This window comes from Asterias amurensis, chromosome 9 (assembly GCF_032118995.1).
Source record: "Asterias amurensis chromosome 9, ASM3211899v1".
Classification (NCBI taxonomy): Eukaryota; Metazoa; Echinodermata; class Asteroidea; order Forcipulatida; family Asteriidae; genus Asterias; species Asterias amurensis.
Window position 1 is genome coordinate 2,812,638 of NC_092656.1, and position 20,049 is coordinate 2,832,686.

At 40.0% G+C, this 20,049-nt stretch overlaps 1 protein-coding gene across 1 annotated transcript; it reads right to left on the reverse strand.

Annotated features, from left to right (window-relative positions):
- Positions 1–1,177: 1,177 nt before the first annotated feature.
- Positions 1,178–11,801, reverse strand: LOC139941701 (disintegrin and metalloproteinase domain-containing protein 28-like). The gene is made up of 10 exons (XM_071938309.1): positions 11,662–11,801; positions 11,434–11,497; positions 10,678–10,967; positions 9,417–9,564; positions 7,604–7,764; positions 6,923–7,012; positions 6,208–6,329; positions 4,977–5,108; positions 2,595–2,726; positions 1,178–2,200 (listed from the first exon to the last, which is right to left on the reverse strand). The coding sequence occupies exons 1-10, from the start codon at positions 11,731–11,733 to the stop codon at positions 2,116–2,118; spliced, it is 1,296 nt and encodes a 431-aa protein (XP_071794410.1). The 5' UTR covers positions 11,734–11,801; the 3' UTR covers positions 1,178–2,115.
- Between the last annotated feature and the right edge of the window lie 8,248 nt (positions 11,802–20,049).

Consider the following 20,049-nt stretch of genomic DNA (forward strand, 5'->3'; position numbering starts at 1 on the left):
TCGCTTTGCAAACGCTTTATTTAGGCACAACGCCTGCATTGGCTTTAAATAACAATAGCTGGCATAAAACTCTTGGATCTACGGCCGACAGGACTGACATTACGATTCCATACCGAACATCAACGATACTGTCCGAATGTTGACGACAACACGTTCGGAACATTTCGGATAACTTCGAAAAAGGAAGTTTTTTGGTCACGTGATTTTGGGTGATACCGGACCCTAAATTCGACAGAGCCTAGTCGGAGATTTTTGGGTCTTGGAACCAGACTAGACCCTTTTCAGAGCCAACACTCACCCTAAGAGATTTACACATGGTTGTACCCGGACTCCCGGAGGTTTACTATTTATTTATAGTTCCCCCCCCGAAAAAAGGGTTTCAGTGCTAAGATTTGGCCCAATAATGTGACCTGTGGGTTGTTGACTTCCAACTTGAGGTATTTTGAGTCCTATTTGCTGAGAGGTGAGGGGACATTTTTTTTCAAGATAGATGATTCAGACGATTGGAAGTTACACCTGTCCTTATCCTTGAGGGTGACTAGTCCGGGTGCATTTTCGCAATCGAAACAAAATATGTATTTATTTATTTCAACAAAACCTCAAAATGGAGAAGATTAAAGTACATTATGTACAAGGTGCACTGATACGAATTCAAGGAAACAGGATACCCCTGACACTCATGGACGATCTCCAGACCATCTTGGCTAAATTATTTAAACAAAAGGATTATCAGAACGATCTGAACAGCTGACCGAAAGTACTATAGATCACAACATTCAAGAAACTGGTTACGGAACAAAACTATTTTGACACTATCACAAAAACCATGATTGACACAACGCGTACTAATGTCAGCGTTAAATTTCGGTTGAACTTCCCGCCATCGTTTGATCACACCATGCCGAAACAGTTATTGGTTTTTAACAGCCACGGAAACGCATCCTTTGTTCAACCCTATATTTGTACATTACATCAAATGTTTTTCTAAATAATTTGTTTTAAAATAATCGACAGAACACTGGCGGTCTGTTATGTATGCCCCTACGGCTTTTGATTAAATTTTGGAGCAAACACTGAAAAGGTGTCTCTTATAAAGAGGGAACCATGCCGGCGAATAGTTAAGAACATAGATAACTAAACAATAACACAAACATCACGCCATTCCAGATTCCACTAATAAAATTTATTATAATTTCCCTTAACCAATAAATCAAATCAAAAGTATCTACAATTTGTAAAACTTTATTGTCCGTACTAAATGGTAAATAAACATGGCATGGGCAGTGGTTTCAATGGTTGATCGTGGGAGGCTGTTTGTAAAATCGACAGATGTGGTAGAACGGTGGAACCGCGAGAATGAAGACGCATATATAAACCAGTGATATAGTTACAATCATTGGATAAAAGTGCAGTGACGTATTAGCTTTTTTAATCTGTGACTTGATTGGTCTTAGGATAGGCAGCTGCACATCGTTCATTTGTTTTACATTACTTGGCCGTATGATTTGATTGCGAATGCATGTGAAATTGAAAAGAAGGCGAGGTCAAAGGTGATATCATGTAGGATCATCTCGAGGCAGATCTCTGGCGTAACTTACGAGCGTCGAGGTGTGACGTCAGAATGTTCAGGCTGTTAAACATCATTGTATAGCCTCAACATCTGACGTCACACTTCGAGGCTTGTGTTACGCCAGAGAGTGGCTTCGAGCCAATGCAACATTGACGGTCACGTGGTACGGATGTACCATAGATCTCGCATTCATTTCCCAGTCAAATTGTACGTACACGTTTACATATAAAACATCACTATATATGGATGAACATAATACATGTATACGTTGTATCCAATGATATCGCTGGTTCTGAAGGGGACCAATCTATGTTGCGTATAGATCTAGCCAATCTATAACAATGTCATATACATGAGCTGAAAGAAGTTGAGCCAAAAGAGGGCGCTATTGGACGAAATTTCCACTCGATTCGCAGCATGGCTCTTACCACAACGGCTCCAGAACCAAACATTCACAACCCATGCACAACTTTGAAACATTATTAAACAACGACGACCTTAAGTGTTTTTTTTCATTCACATCAACACGACTCCAACCCATGGTTTTACAGTAGCACTTGCAATGATGCTCGCTGACTGTAGCCTTCACGCCAGGTAATCCAAGCATCGTTGTTGTAGCAGGAATGACTCCTACAAAATGGAGGGGAGATAAACTTTTCTTATCACAACAATATTAATCGTACCGGCAGTGTGACTCCCTTTTAGAAAAGATACTTCTCTCAATGCGCTATGTTTCACCCCCTTGTTACGAAAAGTCATTATGGCACGGATACAGCATAAATACGAATTGAGTGGGAGGCGTTGAAAAGTTTCGTCTCACGTAAAAATGGTTATTGTTAAGTTGGTGCTGCGCATGCGCAAATAATTTTCCCGGGTAAGTCTGCTGCCACCTAGCGACCCAAAAGTCTCCCGTTCAACTTATAAAACAAATGATATTATCAATGGGAACTTGCGTTAACAATCACATTATTTGTATTATCGCGTTCAGCTCTTTTTGTTATACTAAAAACTGCTTTTTACTTACCCAACGAAGCTGTCGTAGTCTTTCTTACTGCACGTTGACCAGCTTGGTTCAGCACGGTGGTCCATAGCGGAAGTTGCCATAACGTATCCACTGGATGAACATCCAACGTCACTGTCATGTTTCATACCTAAACTATGGGAATTAAAGAAATTGCAAAGAATTAAAAAGGCTTGACTATCACAGAATTTACTTTATATTTTCGAGCGGACACTTTAATAAGGGAATAAATATGTGCTTGGCCGGTTTTAAACACTCTGCTTAATACCGGTTGCAGTCTGGATGTGATAATTACCCGAGCCGGAGGCGAGTGTAATTATCAGGGCCCAATTTCATGGCTCTGCTTACCGCCGAATTCTGTGCTTACGATCGTGATTCCCCGCTTACGTGCAAGCGCCGAATTTCTGCGCTAGCCTTGTAAGCGTAGAATGCCTAGTAACGTGGAGTACGCACGCGCAGAAGCCCAAATTCGCCGCTAACACGTGAAATACGCTTGCCGTAAGCACAGAATTCCCTGCTTCCGTAAGCGCCGATTCTGTGCTTACGGTAAGCAGAGCCATGAAATTGGGCCCTGCATCCAGACTGCAACCGGTTTTTAACGGAGTGTTTAATACCGGCAAAGCACATTTTTATTCCCATTCATAAAATACCTTTTCGGTCAAAATACATCAAAACGTTTTGGTCCAAAAGCAAAAACACGCAAAAATTATAATTGTTCAATGATTTCTTTCAACAAAACACCCCTCCAGCTATGAAATGGTAAGGCCCTCTGGTAAACAACTCCTTATAAGGAGATTGGTGTGCGCGTCGCGCGTATTGCGTGATGTGGCACAGGTGTTCCATCCGTTGCTCTTGACCAATAGGAATGAAGAAACTGTCTTGTAAGCACAGGTACAAGCTCGCGTGTCACGCCCATGTTTAAACACTTTTTGCCATGTCTTTATCAGCCGTTTAAACACACCCGCGTGACATACTCTCAACCAATCAGAATAGATAAACTGTCTTAGGTATTTATGAAATCTAACAGCTGGATTAAAAGGGATTGGGTTAGGTTTGTCAGTGTTTCACAGTGGTAGTTGGTGCCACCCCTAATCATTTAAAACTTTATTACCCCGTCAGTTTCCCGTGTGGTTTAATATTTCAATTTGAAATAAAAAGTAACGACCCCTTAAGGTGGTCCCACTTTTAGTACTTTTTTATCTAACCGGTTTCCCCGTGGTTAATGAAATTCTGGTAATTCTTGTATTATTATTCGGTTTTTGGAAGTAACACAACGTGTATAATTGTAGATTGTTGTTCTTTGGGAACTAGTTCTTGCTTTTTATTCTACTGTATGCGGAGTAGATTTTGGAATTCGGGAGACTATACTGTAGATCAGAGCGGGCCTGTGCTTGCGTAAAGAGCCTTGGACGACAAGGCTATAGATTACTACTTAAAGCGTTCATTATATAGAGGATCGCGGAACCTTCGCGTTAACTTCACTGTCACGGAGCGAGTTTTTAAATGGTCACATTCGACTAGCTTGCTCTACTCATCGTCGGAGCCCAAGAGAATGTGAGACTTGTTTGTATAATATTTATAAAGATTCACAGGTTGCATTGTTTTAGAGTCAGTCAATATTTTTATCCGCAATGATAAATACAGGCCCTGGTGGATTTCACAAAGAGTTAAGACTAGTCTTATCTCGAGTTAGGCAGAGGTACTCGTCCTAACTTAGGACTAGCCATACGTTTCTTATATCTCCTAGGACTAATCCTAAGTTGGGACTAGTCCTAAACTCTTTGTGAAATCGACCCCAGGTCTTATAGGCCCAGATATCGATGGATAAACTTGCAGTGACGTGTATATTATAAGCTTAAAATGTCTGCGTTATGATTGGTCTGCCCCAAAGTGATGCAGTATGTCACATACGTACACAAGCATGCAGCTAACTGCTTACGCCACAGCAAATTGTCCTTTTCTTTGCGGAAAAAGAAGGGGGACCAGCTTAGCTAAGTTTGTTTCTTTGTTGGGGCTTTGTTTGTTTGTTTGTTGATTTGTTTGTTTGTTTTATTTCCATTCATACAACAAATAATTTAAATTAATACAATGCGATAGACTAAACAAAATATACTAAAAGTTATACACACGTTGAGTCCAAAATTTAACAACATGTGACGTATGAATGGGGGTGTCATCCGAGAAAATGACAAGGCCTTATGAAGTGGAGCACACAGGTGCCGATCTCTGCTGAACAATCTCATCGGAGCTACTGGTGTAGCCGTACAAAATGGACTCCAGCGTGACAGACATGACTTGTCTATTATAGTCTAGACGTCTAGTCTAACGATGACAATATTGTTACTCCTTCTGTGGAAGTTGTTTTCCCTCTCTGGTTATACTTACTTATGCCCAATCTCATGGGCTAGCGTGTCGGTAGCACCCAGACTACGCAGGGAGGTGACCGATACCGAATCGTTGTTGCCACAAGTGCTTAAATATGCTATTCCGAGCGTTAGTCCGCCGTCAAGTTTCCATCTGTCAAGGTTCATTACAAAATGTGTTAATATTTCCGCCAAGAAGGTATTGTTTTCAACCCTGGATATTAGACAACAGAGAGTCAGTCAGACGATAACCTTTTGATTTGTTTGTATATACATGATGGCGTCATTACATTTAACAGCGCACTCATTTTTGCTTAAAACAAGTTCCAATGTCATATTTTTTATTTTAAACTTATTTGTTGACCAATCCAATATTGAGCCGCCAATTACGGTCATGAATATGTATGAGGTATAGTAATATAAGTTATCACATAAGCGCGAGTGGAATATGGAAAAATATAGCGCGTCTGCGTCCCATATCCTAACGAGGCCGAAGCATAGATATATAGAATAGAATAATTTTTAATTCTATATCTATGGTCCGAAGGCCGAGTTGGATATGGGACGCAGACGCGCTATATTTTCCGTATTTCCACGAGCGCGCGTGTGATAACGTATTTGTCTTCAAGCAAACTTGGCGCGTGACATTGAACACACAATATGCATGGTAGTGATATTAGCCGTGCAATATACGCCTCTCTTAATATTTATGCATGACGTCATAACTCTTACCCAAAATGAGGCTATGGGCGCACGTCCCCATCACTTGCAGTGGCTGCGCCCATCGCCTCGTTTTGGATTAGCATTGTGACGTACTTCATGCATACATATTAAGAAAGGCATATAGGTTTTGATCACCACTCCATTCTGCGAATCTGATTGGAGGATTAGCGCGTACTTGAAGATAAAAAACATTGTGAGAAACTCAGAATTATATTTTAAAGTCTCGAAATCAAGCATCTGAAAGCACACAACTTCGTGTGACAAGGGTGTTTTTCTTTCATTGTTATCTCGCAACTTCTACGACCAATGAGCTCAAACTTTCACAGGTTTGTTATTTTATGCATATATGTTGAGATACACCAAGTGAGGAGACTGGTCTTTGACAATTACCAATAGTGTCCAGTCTCTTTAACAATAAAATGAGGCAGGGCTACGTTAATTCATACCAAGAAATATTAACTCCTAGTTTTAAAATTAAATAAATAATTAATCTTTAAATGTTGTAACAACATAACCGCCCAAATGCTTACCCAGTTATGATAGCCGCGTTATCCCAGTGTCCTGATGAGGATGATGACGGGTTGTTGGCACTTTGCCAAGCAGCTGCAGCTTCTAAGGATTTTATTGAGTCTGGACAGGTCACCAAACCAGACTACACATCAGAATAATAATAATACATGAACGAATAATTATGTTATCTTTATCATGCCCAACAGCTACTTTCACATAAAAACAAGTGGTTAAAAGCAGTGGACACTGTTGGTAATCACTCAAAATAATTATTAGCATAAAACCTTTCTTGGTGACCAGTAATGGGGAGAGGTTGATGGTATAAAACATTGTGAGAAACGGCTCCCTCTGAAGTGCCATAGTTTTCGAGAGAGAAGTAATTTTCCACGAATTTGATTTCGAGACCTCAAGTTTAGAACTTGAGGTATCGAAATCAACTATCTAAACGCACACAACTTCGTGTGACAAGGGTATTTTTTCTTTCATTATTATCTTGCAAGTTTGATGACCGATCGAGCTAAAATTTTCTCAGGTTTATTTTATACATATGTTGAGATACAACAAGTGAAAAGACAGGTCTTTGACAATTACCATCAGTGTCCACTGCCTTTAATGCATGGATTGATTGGGAACCCGTTCATTGGTTTCCACTTGAAACATGAACCAGTAGTTTGTTTTTCTGTGTTTTTGTCCTTTGCCTTTTACGAATAACGTGGTGATGAACGATTGGATTACCTCAGCACTCGTAAAGACCTTCAGAGTCACCAGCTTTGGTTCCGTGGTATTAGATGCATCCAGTGAATTAAGTTGCAACACGTTCTTCGCCTGTTGATATCGACAAAATGTATTATGATTATCAAAGCGAAAAGTAGAATAGCAGTTACCTTTAAGACTTGAACTATGTTATTACCGGTACACCATTCAAAGCAACCTGTCTATCAAAGCTAAATGATGAGATGCATGGTTGATGTATACAGCTCAACTATTGTAATTTACTCACAATAAACACACACAAAAGACATGTAAAGTTGCAACCCCGTAATTGACCCATTTCACCTGACGTCATCATCAGAATAATCTTGGATGCGCCATTTTGGTGGTCAATGTCAACGTGTGTTATTCAGTGAAGTGCGCATTTTTAGGTGACGCGGCGTTTACACGTAAGCCTATTGACCACCAACATGGTGAGCGTGGCATCAGTCGCCGCGTGTGACGCACGTGCAAGGGGTCAATACACATAATTCTACTGGGGAAAAAACCTTCTACAAAGTGGGCGACAACATGAATCGTTCTTTGTGCTGTACACGTAGATAATTGAGGGTCATTTTCATGGGACATTTATAAGGAGGTCACAGGTACGAGTCCCGCTATAGTCATCTTGTCTTTGTTCATCCACTCATGAGATAGATCACTTACTGCATTGAAAAGTGCCGTCAGACTATTGGCGGTGTGTTCGCCTCGAAGTGAAAACAACTCAGAATCGCCGATGACACCAAGTTCCAGATATTGTGTTGACTTTGTACTGATATCATCAAACTTGTCGTCATCAACATCATCATCTCCGAACGAAAAATCAGCTGAAAATAAATTATTCGTAAAATATAAAACAGCTCACTTAACTGATACGAAAGAAAAAAAAAAGGTATAGTTACCATTTTCACAACATGCTGTGCTCAAAGAGTGAGCAATACAGACCTCAGTTGCTGCTCGTTTTGCTTGATGTCCAACAGAAATGAAGACTCCCCCCTGGATCTAAATTTGCGTCTTAAACAGTATAGTCGGCAAAGCATCCTAATGGAAACACTCGAACCAACTCTTTGTAGAGAAGCCAATGAAGACAATTAAGTTTCAGACGTGGTTGGGAAACCCCTTTCAGGAAAGCAAACCAACCAGGTAGGGTCTGAAACCCCCAATCCACACATGCAAAGTTCTGGTCCGGGTTCGAGCCGGGGTCCAAAGAGGTTAAATGCGCGGAGAGAAACCACTCATAACTACTAAAGTACTAGCCCTGGCGGCCTTACAATTTCGTAGTGACGGTATCCGTGTATACAGCGCGGACAAAGAGTTCTATTTTTTTATAGGGCTATAGCTATGGATAAGTACGGGGTGCATATATTTGAACACATCTACATATCTGTAGGCCTATGTATTGTTCGGTAAGGACATGTTGACTATATTGATAGGAACCAAACCTGTAATGGACTGATTAATATCCTATAATTGGTCAATCCTGCATACTCCCCGTTTTGTTAACAATACACAGGTGCAGATGAAACGACTTGGCGATACATTGCAGCGGGCGATTTTCATCAATAAATTATTGGATTGGTTAAGAGTGGTTTCAACCCCCAACAACACACTGTTTGTTTGTTATACCATTGAGGTAGAAATATTGAGGTAGAAATATTTCTACCTCCATGGTGATACCCGATGGGAGACTTTTTCTCTGGTGTCAGCAGACTTACTAAGCAAACTGCCGTTGTTTACTGGGCATGCGCAAAACTAAAGGACAATGAACTTACCTAGGCCCACTTTCATAGAGCTGCTAAGCACAAAAATTTGCTTAGCATGAAATTTCTGCCTCTATAAAAACAGGATGACCAACCAAATTTCCACATGATTTTCGGGATGAGCAAACATCAGCTGAATACAAGTAACACGTAATATGCAACATAAGGAAATTTTGTTGGTAATCATGTTTTTATCAACGAAGAAATTTCATGCTAAGCAAATTGTTGTGCTTAGCAGCTCTATGAATTTGGGCCCTGGTAACAACAGAGCCGTATTTTGAGAGAGTTGGGACAACTTGCGCGCGCTTATACGACATTTAGTCTATACCCGTCGGGTCAAGTTTGTTTGGCATTTGGACCTAAAATTGCGTCGAGCAACCACGTGACCGAAGGAAATTGGACCCTCTATGTCGCCACTCTCCTCAATACACATCTCTGTCTTGATGGCACTAATTTTTTAAAGCTTGTAGTAGGCATAAACCTTATAAGCTCAGATAAATCTTGCTCAACAGAAACTGGTTATCAGCCAAAATTCCATAGGTTTACATTAATCCAGTTGGTGCCATTTTGTTAAACAGTTTTGTCTGCTTAACAACAGTTGTTTTGAATTTTTTGAAGAGTAGAGCATGATTTAGAATAACGTGAGAAAGAATCATTCAGATTACTTGACAAAGCTTTTGTTTCTTTCCATTGTACTCTAGTCTTGGTTTGTTTCTTACCTCCTGTGACAGGGCATGAAGCGCCTGTGTCCGGCATTCGTTTGTAAGCGATATGGGGAAGACCACGCCCTACGTCTCTTTTGATGGCATGTTCTTCATCAAGTGGTTCGATGTATGTTGGTCCATCGGCGTGATTAATCATCGCAATCTGAAGAAACGAAAGTTACCAAAAGAGATGATGATATTCGGCCCAGTTTCCTTCTATTACTTGAGAAGCTTACCCTTCAAATTGACGATTATTTGCCTCTGAATAGTGACTTCGTCTGCGACATTTATTGATCTTTATCATGCCGCCGCCATCTTGTCCATGTTCCCTGTATTCAAAAACAGCACTTAATCATAATATTCATTGCGAAAGGGAACTAGACCATTCCATCTTCGGTTAATAGTTACAAAGTTACAATTAACGAATTGTTTATTTTATTGTGCGACCATTTTGGACAACAAGGACATCCAACGAGTTTGTTGAACATAGAACCAATTGACTCAATCGAGGACTGAACTCATTGGACACGATTAAAGACACTGGACACTATTGGTAATTGTTTAGTCTTCTCACTTGGTGCATCTCAACATATACATAAAATATTAAACCTGTGAAAATTTGAGCTCAATCGGTCATCGAACTTGAGAGATAATAATGAGAGAAAAAAACATCCTTGTCACACGGAGTTTTGTGCTGTAAGATGCTTGATTTCGAGACCTCAAATTCTAAATCTGAGGTCTCGAAATCAAATTCGTGGAAAATTACCTCCTTCTCGAAAACTACGTTACTTCAGAGGGAGCCGTTTCTCACAGTGTATTATACTACCAACCTCTCCCCATCACTCGTTACCAAGTAAGGTTTTGTGCTAATAGTTATTTTGAGTAGTTGCCAATAGTGTCCGCTGCCTTTAAGCCGTATATAAATACACACACATACCCGATCCGGGCTCGGAGAGGTTGGTTTGCGGTGAGTAATTAAGATCTGTTTAAAAATTTAGACTTCAACGATCGTGTTTGGCGATAATATGAAATAATTCTGAGAACAAAAAGGTGTTTAAAGAAAGCATTATTAACTCTGAAAGGTTCTGTGTTACTAAATACATGTTGTGTGAACGTGCATTAGGAAATGTGAATAATATAATGGTGTTGCCAGTGTGTAAGATTTCAAATTAATGTGAAATTGTAAAGGGTGTCCGGAAATTTTGCAACGGTAGATTTACTTAATCCGAGTTGCTGGGCACATTTTTAAAACTGTAGTACGTGTAGGCATACTTACCAAACCTTCACACGCGCTAACAGATGCGAGTGACGTAGATTCTCCTTTGACTTTCCCGGTGTACAGACAGTCAGATCGGACGGGTACAGTGATGGTCCCTTCCTCACTTATGTATTCAGCCACGAGACCTGGTCTGATGAAGCTGCCATCTTGTTCTAATGTCAATTCCAATGTCTGCCCAAACGCACCAATTTGGAGCTCCAACGATGAGTTGGCGATAGCACTACGACCGACATTACGCTTGCTATCAGTGGTTAGAAATTCAGGATACACAATCTCGTACTCAGGAGCTAAAGTTTCAGTGGAAAAAAGAGGGACAATTTCAAATGAATGATTTCGAGTTTCTCAGTATCGTTAATGATGATTAACGCTATGCAAGTTGACATTTTTAATAAAGTTATTCACACGCGATTGTTTGGGCTGCCATTGCCACTGGTGTGGAAGTCGCTTGGTACCATTTGTTTCATTGGAGATGGGCAATGCTCATCACGGAGCACTGTGAACAATAATTACTAAGACTGAATATACTGCGGCAACTATAGTAATTTTTACATGGCTAAACTGCTGAGAATAACTTAACCTAGACTTGTCAGTAACTTGAGACGGTTTGCTAGCATTTGAATTACCATTTTAGGGATCTATTCCAAATTAACTTGGTTTAATTGAATTGAATTGACGTCAGAATAATGAGCACGGCTTGCATCCCGAGCTGCAAAAGCATTTATAGAAGACAGTAACACGGTCTGCTTTACATACCCTTTTCATGACTGTTCACACCAAAGTAACGTTGCAGTTCGTCTGTAGATAAACTGTGATCCACCTGAAACAAACACAAAATGTTCTCCTTTTTAAAATATTATGAAAACAGGCTTTAAAACCATGTTTAGTGTGGTTTAGTTTGCGTAAAGATTCACAAACAATGGGTACACCATTGGTAAACGTTCAACCGAGATGCTTTAGATATCAAACTGTTTTCTAACTTACCCCTGGATTTGCAAAAGCTGTTGCAGTCAGGAAAACACACAAAGCAATTCCCTTCATCGTTTTAGTCTGCATGGTTGAAGCCCGCTTCTTCGAAGAGTGCGGTAGCGAAAGAAATAGTCACTTTTATACGTTTTGCAAAATCTCAATTACATGGCCAAACTTTATGTAAGTCTTCACTGAATGACCTTAATTATAAAAATGTAATTATTGGACTACATGTTGTTTTACCACTTGAACCCCAAAACATTTGTCGGTGTGGAAGATGACTACCCGCAATTTTATTTTTAAATGAATGATTAGACATTAATGTACACATAGTATAATGTATAATGTTCTTAACCAATCAACGTTAAAAAAAAAGTACTTGAGTTAACCGTGAACATCGACAAAACAAATAAAAATAAGGGTGTCACCTTAATGGCTTGAAGCACTCGGCCTAGACCTCATCAAACGTTACCCGCATAGGCTGACGTTCAAGTTCATACTCACGAAAACAATTTTTTTCTTCTTTCAAGCATAAGAGTATATGCTTATGAACAATAAAACAATTTGTTTAGTAATTGTTTGTCACGATTTAAATGTAAAAAAAAAAATAGATAAAGTTGTTTGGGGGCGCTGACCCCGCCTACCCCTTTTGTGACGTCAATCGACGCAGACTTTGCCTGCAATGCGTGTAGTAACCACACGTACAAAGTACATGTACGGTCCAAGTCGTGAGTTTGTGCGTTTCGAAAAAGTTTTTTTTATTGCATTTTCCGGCAGTGCTGACCAGGTGTATTGCTGCTGGATGCAGCAAAACAATTTAAAGATGGGATCATGTTGCATGTGTTTCCTGCAGATCCCAAGTGTAGGCGGTTGTGGGCCGCGAAAGTCAGACTCAAAAGAGCAATAGCCGTCCGGTCCGACTTCTTTTTTCAGCGCTGTGCATGCAGCGAACACTTCCGAGTCGTGCTTTCGGAATACACCACACATTTTGACATGAAGAGAAAAGTTATTCTAAAACATGACGCCATCCCAACAACTTTTTCAACGTGGGGTGTCAAAGAAGGTACCTGAAAGACCTAGAAGAGCATTACCAAACGTGAAAAAATCAGGTAAGTTTGAACGATGACAGCCTCGCTACCATGGGCAGCGCGCCGTATCGATACCTCTCGTCACTAACCCCTGGGAGGCATGTGTCTGGGAACATAGAGTTATTTATAACACCCCTTGCAAGTATTCTGCCTGCTCATTGGTTTAGAGCGCGTCACATGACATGTCTTAGTTTTGCTAGACGACGGCCGTCGGTTTGCCATGCGCTAGTCCGAAGACTAGCACATGGCGCCGTGCGCTAGTCCGACAGACTAGCACACGGCGTGCAGTACACAGACGTCCGTTGCGTGTACGAGTATGATAGATTAATAGTCTGTAACCGTTTCGGATTGCATGACACTACATGCAACACGTTAAGTAAAAGTGTTTGCAATCTGTATCCGCGCCGTCCGTGGATTGTAGCATTTGGGTCTGTAACTTAATAATAATAGTACAGTATTTAGAAATGTTTGGGGTGTTATAAAACAAATATTGACTGCTTTTACTCGTGCAATGGTTAAAAACTATGACTCCCTCGGTGATCCCCGGAGCGTTCTATTTTCCCTCGGCTTCGCCTTGGGAAAATAGAACGCTACGGGGATCACCTCGGGAGTCATAGTTTTAACCATAGCACTCGAAGCAGTCAATATTTGTATAATATAAGAACTAGAGGGCGCACGAGTGATGCTTCGTGCACAAACGCCACGGGACCGCAAGATGACAAGCGCGTTATTCTGCACGCGTTTTGAATATGAAATACACGTTTGAGTTTTTTTATTGAACGCTCACGCGATGCTGTTTGTACAACTTACAAAATGGCCGCACAAACACACGCTGTGAGATGCCAGTTTTGTCAACTTAGAAAATGGCCGCCTGCGCGCATGCCGGAGCGCGTATATAGGCCAGTGCGCCCTCAGGTTCTTATATATAACTATATGACTGGGAAACAACTCTGATTGGCTCAGGAAATTGGTTATGCATTAGATGTCAAGTGCGTGAGCGTGTATTTTTAAGATATTTTTCTGTTGATCACGCCCGCGTTTTTTATGACACGCACACGTTTTTCAAAAACAAAAACATCCTTTAAGACGAAAGACATGCGTGCGCGCGTAGAAAAGGTTGAATAATGAATATGTACGCTCATTTGACTCATTTGGGAACGAGGTTGGAACTATGAGGGCTTGTTTTAGCTTGCGATTCACCGTGCAGGGTAATCCGAGGCATCATACCGATCAGGTACACAGTAGTAGTGTATATTGTACGGGGCCAGACTCTCGGGCCGGGGCCTACTCTTAAATGTGTAAATAAAATGAGAACTAATTTTTTTAAACCTTAGTTAGGCTAACTGTTTATTCACATATCTTAGTGACAAAAGCTTTATTTTGAAAAAATACCACTTCCAGGTGACTGATGCAAACTTAACTGTACGGGCACACTTCAAATGTAATTTTTTTCAGACCTGCCAATTGTTTTCAATTAATTTCACCCGCAAATATCAAATCGATGAATAATACACAATATTAAAAATTAAAGGCAGTGGACACTATTGGTAATTGTCAAAGACTAGCCTTCACAGTTGGTTTATCTCAACATATGCATAAAATAACAAACCTGTGAAAATTTGAGCTCAATCGGTCATCAAGTTGCGAGATAAAAATGAAAGAAGAAAACAACCTTGTCACACGAAGTTGTGTACGTTTGGATGGTTGATTTCGAGACCTCAAGTTCTAAACTTGAGGTCTCGAAATCAAATTCGTGGAAAATTACTTTTCTCCAAAACTATGGCACTTCAGAGGGAGCCGTTTCTCACAATGTTATACTATCAACCTCTCCCAAATACTCGTCACCAAGAAAGGTTTTATGCTAATAATTATTTTGAGTAATTACCAATAGTGTCCACTACCTTTAAGTCAGTTTTCGAGTAATAAGAGTTTCGTCCTTCCTGAGATTATTTTGACAGACGTATCGGTGCAAATTTAGAGCAGCTTAATATATTTTCAAAATCAGTTAATTATATTTTTATGGACTTTACGAAACCAAGTTTGAGTCACATGCCTTAGTAATACGTCAAAAACATGCCTGGTAGTTCAGTGACCCTTCAGTGACCCGTTTCACAAAGGCCGCAGGGTGCGCAGTCTATTTATAGTAACATTTTCGCTTTTGCATTTATTTATTTTGGCGAGTGCATGCGTTTATATTTTCACTGCAGCTATATATATTTTCAGTACAGCTATTTATTTTTTCGATGCAGCTATTTTTTTAAATACATTTATTTATATTTCAACACATTTATTTATATTTTCTATACATGACGTGTTTATTTTTTCACTGCATTCATATAAATGTGGGATTGCATATATAGCACCAAAATTATCTCTCCCCTGGGATCCTATCACCTTATTCCAGAACTGCAAGTATCCATCCTTGAACACTTTGTTAATTTGTTTAATTTTTAGGCCCCTATGTGTTTGTTTATTTATTTTATTTTATTTCAATTTTTATTTGCACTTTTTTAAATTTATGTGCATGTACATCATGTACAAATTGTATTGCACATACATTGCAGCACTGGAACATTGTCTCTATTAATCTCAAAGTGTTGTAATATGATAAGTAAACCACTATTTATATCAAATAATGATTTAATCTGACATTTTGTGTACCCCATCCTTAAGACAATCAGATTAAATCATTATTTTACAGCAAAATTGGTTTAATTGTACAATTGTCATACACACAATATACACGTGTAATACAATTTGTACTGCACCCCATTGAAATTTAACGTATTGTGTTCAATATTATTCCCCTTTATGCAGGAAAACACAACTTTGGACCAGTATTTGAAAGACATCAACAGGGACACCAGATCGAAACCATACGCTGATACTATGTGGGTCTGCACCGGCTCCACAGCAAGTGTTCGTAATTTTTGAGCACAGTATGCATTTGAACAGTCATCTCTTGTGAAAGCATTGGATGTGTGTTTCAAAACACACTTTGTCTTCGACTTGAGCTACCAGGAGAAGTGTTCTGGTATTAGGGAGTTCATTGAATTGGTTGTGTTTGAACTCAAAGGCAATGTGAAGAGCAGCACTATTCGAGAGTTCAGGGCTTACTGTTCATCTCATGATTCATCTGATTAATGTTGACCATTCCATAAGCATTGTAGTTAAAGAAGTTCTTGCACAAAATGTTTGCAAATACGTATCAAAATCATAAGAGATGTGATAGTTGTGATAGTTTGGATTTATGGACCAACCTTACAGTTTAAAGAGGAACTAAAAGGTCAAATTTAAATTTGTATTCAATACCCTTCCAGTTTTGTCAAATTTGTCAAAATGTCAAATTCAACGCCGTTTTGATTGCTTAGCGACAATTAGGATAAACCAACAGTTCCCCATACAAATTGTTCAAACCCAAAATTGAATTTGACCTTGGAGTTCTAAGCTGTGTTAGCCTGGAAGTATTTATTCCGACCTTGCCAATTAATGTTGACCATTCCAGAAGCATTGTAGTTAAAGAAGTTCTTGCACGTATTGTTTGCAAATAAGTATCAAAATCATATGGAACAACCTTACAGTTTAAGCTGTTTTAGCCTGGAAGTATTTATTCCGACCTTGCCGGATTTTTTGTAATTTTTTAAATTCACTGAAATTGTTGATTGATTATGAAACATACAGAAGACCCCATTTTGCACATGTGATGTTTTGGATTGTTAATGTTGTTACCATTAAGTTTTTATTAAAAAGTTGTTATCTTGAAATTCATGTTGTGGTCGCCATGTCTCAGTTTTTATGATGTGTCCATTTATTACAGCCCTAAACTCCATGAAATAACACTTTGATAGTATTCAACCCAAGCATTGTGTATACTATTACCAGTTTTAAAGGTATACAGTTTACATTAAATATCGGTAAATACTTTACTTCAAAATTAAGTAATTATTTTACATGAGTGGGTTTATACCCAGCAATTCAGTAAAAAAAACTACCTAACATTGATGTAAAGTTTTACACAACTACTTACATTGTAAAGCGGTAAAGTCTTTACTTCAAAATTAAGTAATATTTTACATGAGTGGGTTTACCCAACAATTCAGTAAAGAAAACTACCCAATATTTATGTAAACTTTTACACAGCTATTAAGCAAGATATTACCCAACGCCTGTTGGGTAAAGTTTTACCTAATAGTTATGGTGTTCGCCCACTACATCTAAAACAGGTAATATTTTACACAAGTTGTGTAATCTTTTCTCTGTGTGTAGGTGCTCTCTTGTGCAATCTAGGGTGATGTGCCCCCTCTCAGATGTTGGAATTAAGGGCACGTTTCATGCTATGCATAGCTATGTACCTTTTCGTTTGTCATTGGTTATTGTAGGCCTAGACAAACCCAAGGGTGGATCCAAGATGGAGGATGCACGTGCGGAACGCGAAGCCTTTTTACGGAGTGGGTCCGGGGCCCGCTTAAGGGGGGGGGGGGGGGGGGGGGGGTATGGATTTTGCATTTGAGATGCTCTGCGATGCAATCTTAGGCCAATTTTGAGGTAGGACATTTGATATGGTGTCCCCCTCCCTTCAAAAATTGGTGTCATCCGTTGCCCCAGGGATTGATGCCCATGGCGCGGGACGCAGGCTAGGGTTTGATCTTACCATGAAGGTAGTTGGAATAGACTTTTTCACTACTGGTCTTACACAGTGCAACACTTTTAAAGTAGTTTAAAACCTTAAGTCGCTTAAAAGCTTCATGATAAAGGTGGTCAAAAACATGGGGGACATTTCATATCGTGTCCCCACCCTCCAAAAGTAGGGGAAATTTCCCCCTGTCCCTCCCCAGATTGTCGCCCATGTCTCAGGCTAGTATAGGCTGTCAAGTGAGGAGCTGAGTAGTGGGGTCGGAGTGGAGGGGATCGACACCGTTTTTAGGAGGCACAGGCTTTTTAGCCATGTGGAGAGAAAGGATGATGCAAACTTGGTCAAGAGGTGTACAACGAAATTGTGGGAATGTCCACACCCGTTGGCTGACCACGAAAGACCTGGCAGAGCTCATTAAAATGACATGGATGCAAGTTACGCGACGGACCGGGCCATATAGGGGAAGCTAGCCCACCTTGTTGAGGTGTAAATGGCTCTCTTTTAAAATCGGTCTCATCATCACTGTCGCCATTCTTTTAAAATCGGTCTCATCACAGTAATGGCGACTGTGATGAGATCGATTTTAAAAGAGAGCCATTTACACCCAACAAGGTGGGCGAGGGGAAGCAGGCCAACCCTGAACAGACTGGACCACAACCTAAAACCAACACTGATAATGTTTAGTATGTATCACTAGCCGCAGCAGTTGTACTCATCGTCCAGCCGTAGGGACGCAAGTGCCTATCACACACTGCATGCACAGCCTGTATTGATGCACACCATGCCCAGCACTCGGAAACACGTGCACAGGCAATACAAATGACCGTTTTGGAAAATATAAATAAGTGCATTGAAAATATAAATAAATGCATTGAAAATATAATTAAATGTATTGAAAATATAGATAAATGTATTAAAAATATAAATGCATGCATTGAAAATGTTAATAAAGATGGCACTAATGGGCTTTCGTTTCTTTACCTAAGGAAATTTGCAGTGACGAAAGCTTTCACGTCGTTGTGATTGGTCTGCTCCGAAGTGACGTAGTTCTTCGGCTATAGACGATGTGACCTATGTTTACATTCAAACCGCCCTCTGTTGACAAAACACTCTATACGTCATGTTTCGCCGGGCACTGAGTTGCGCAGTCACAGTAAGATTGCGTACACTTTCTAGCTGGCTGCCAAAACACAAAGGTTTTGCCCGGCGGTATGCACGCGAATCATGTTATGGTTTTCGTGTGACGTCAGAGGTCACATCGTCTAAAGACAGCTACGTACATCAGCAGCAATTAATACTTTCAATTGTTTGCTACTGCGTTTTCCGTCCATTTATTGTTAGTATGTATTAAAGGAACACGTTGCCTTGGATCGGTCGAGTTGGTCTTTGAAAAGCGTTTGTAACCGTTTGTTATAGAATGCATATGATTAGAAAGATATTTTAAAAGTAGAATATAATGATCCACACAAGTATCACTCGAAATTGCGTGGTTTTCCTTTTACCTCGTCGACAAACACGGTCGGCCATTATGACTCCCATAAATTGCCGACCGTGTTAGTTCGCAAAGTAAAAGGAAAAACCAACGCAATTTCGAGGCAAATGTGTGTGGATCATTGTATTCTACTTTTTAATCATCTTTCTAACCATATGCATTTTATAACAAACGGTTAAAGACGCTTTTCAACGACCAACTCGACCGATCAAAGGCAACGTGTTCCTTAAAACATTGTGCACATTACACGCTGCAGCAGCAAACGATCGAATCAACTATAGCTGCTTGTGTTTGTGACAAACTATCTTTAGGAGCATGTCAATCATAAGCAGAAATTGAAAGCTTGCGTCAGTGCAAGTTTATCCATCGATATCATTGGGCCTGTATGACAAGTCCCTTTCTGTACCACTGCGGATAAAGACAGTGACTATGGTAATATCAATGGCACACCCGTACGACCTGACCGTCAATATGATTGACGTCGGCTTGAGGCCACTCTCTGACGTAATTCACGGGCCTCGAAATGTGACGTCAGATGTTGAGGCTAGACGCAGCATTGATGCTAGCCTGATGAACATTTGACGGTACACATTGAGGCCCGTGAGTTAAGCCAGAGCCTCCGTCCACAATCACCTTTGGCCTCGCATTCTTGTCACAATAATGGGAGACTTTCCAACGCTAGGTGGCAGCAGACTTACCGGGTAAATTTGCATTGTTTACGCAGTTCTACACATGCGCACTGAAGTGAGAACAATGGCTTTACTCGGTAAGTCTGCTGCCACCTATCGTCAGAGAAAGTCTCCTATTCGCAATCAAATCTTACATTCATGTATAATAACATATAACATTAATGCACGATGTTGCAAGCAGACGACCGATCACCTCAAACCAATCAAAACACAGATAAAGAAAGCTGAAACGTCACGTGCACGTTATCCAATGAGGTCATTGTATCTAATGATATATCGCTGGTTCTATAAAACCAAATATTAAAGACAGGATACCAGTCTCCATTGATTTCCACCGTTCTACCACATCGGTCGATTTTACAAACAGCTTCCCACGATCAACCAATGAAACCACCGCCCATGCCACTTTTGTTTACCATTTAGTACGGACAATAAAGTTTTTCAAATTGTACATAATTTTTATATTGATAAAGGGAAATAATAAAGTTATAAGTGAATATT

Coding starts and splice junctions, on each gene's coding strand:
- LOC139941701 (XM_071938309.1), bottom strand. CDS start 11,733: ATGCAGACTAAAACGATGAAGGGAATTGCTTTGTGTGTTTTCCTGACT. Junction 7,013..7,603: donor TGACGGCACTTTTCAATGCA/GTAAGTGATCTA, acceptor CGATATCAACAG/GCGAAGAACGTGTTGCAACT. Junction 6,330..6,922: donor AGGTCTTTACGAGTGCTGAG/GTAATCCAATCG, acceptor TCTGATGTGTAG/TCTGGTTTGGTGACCTGTCC.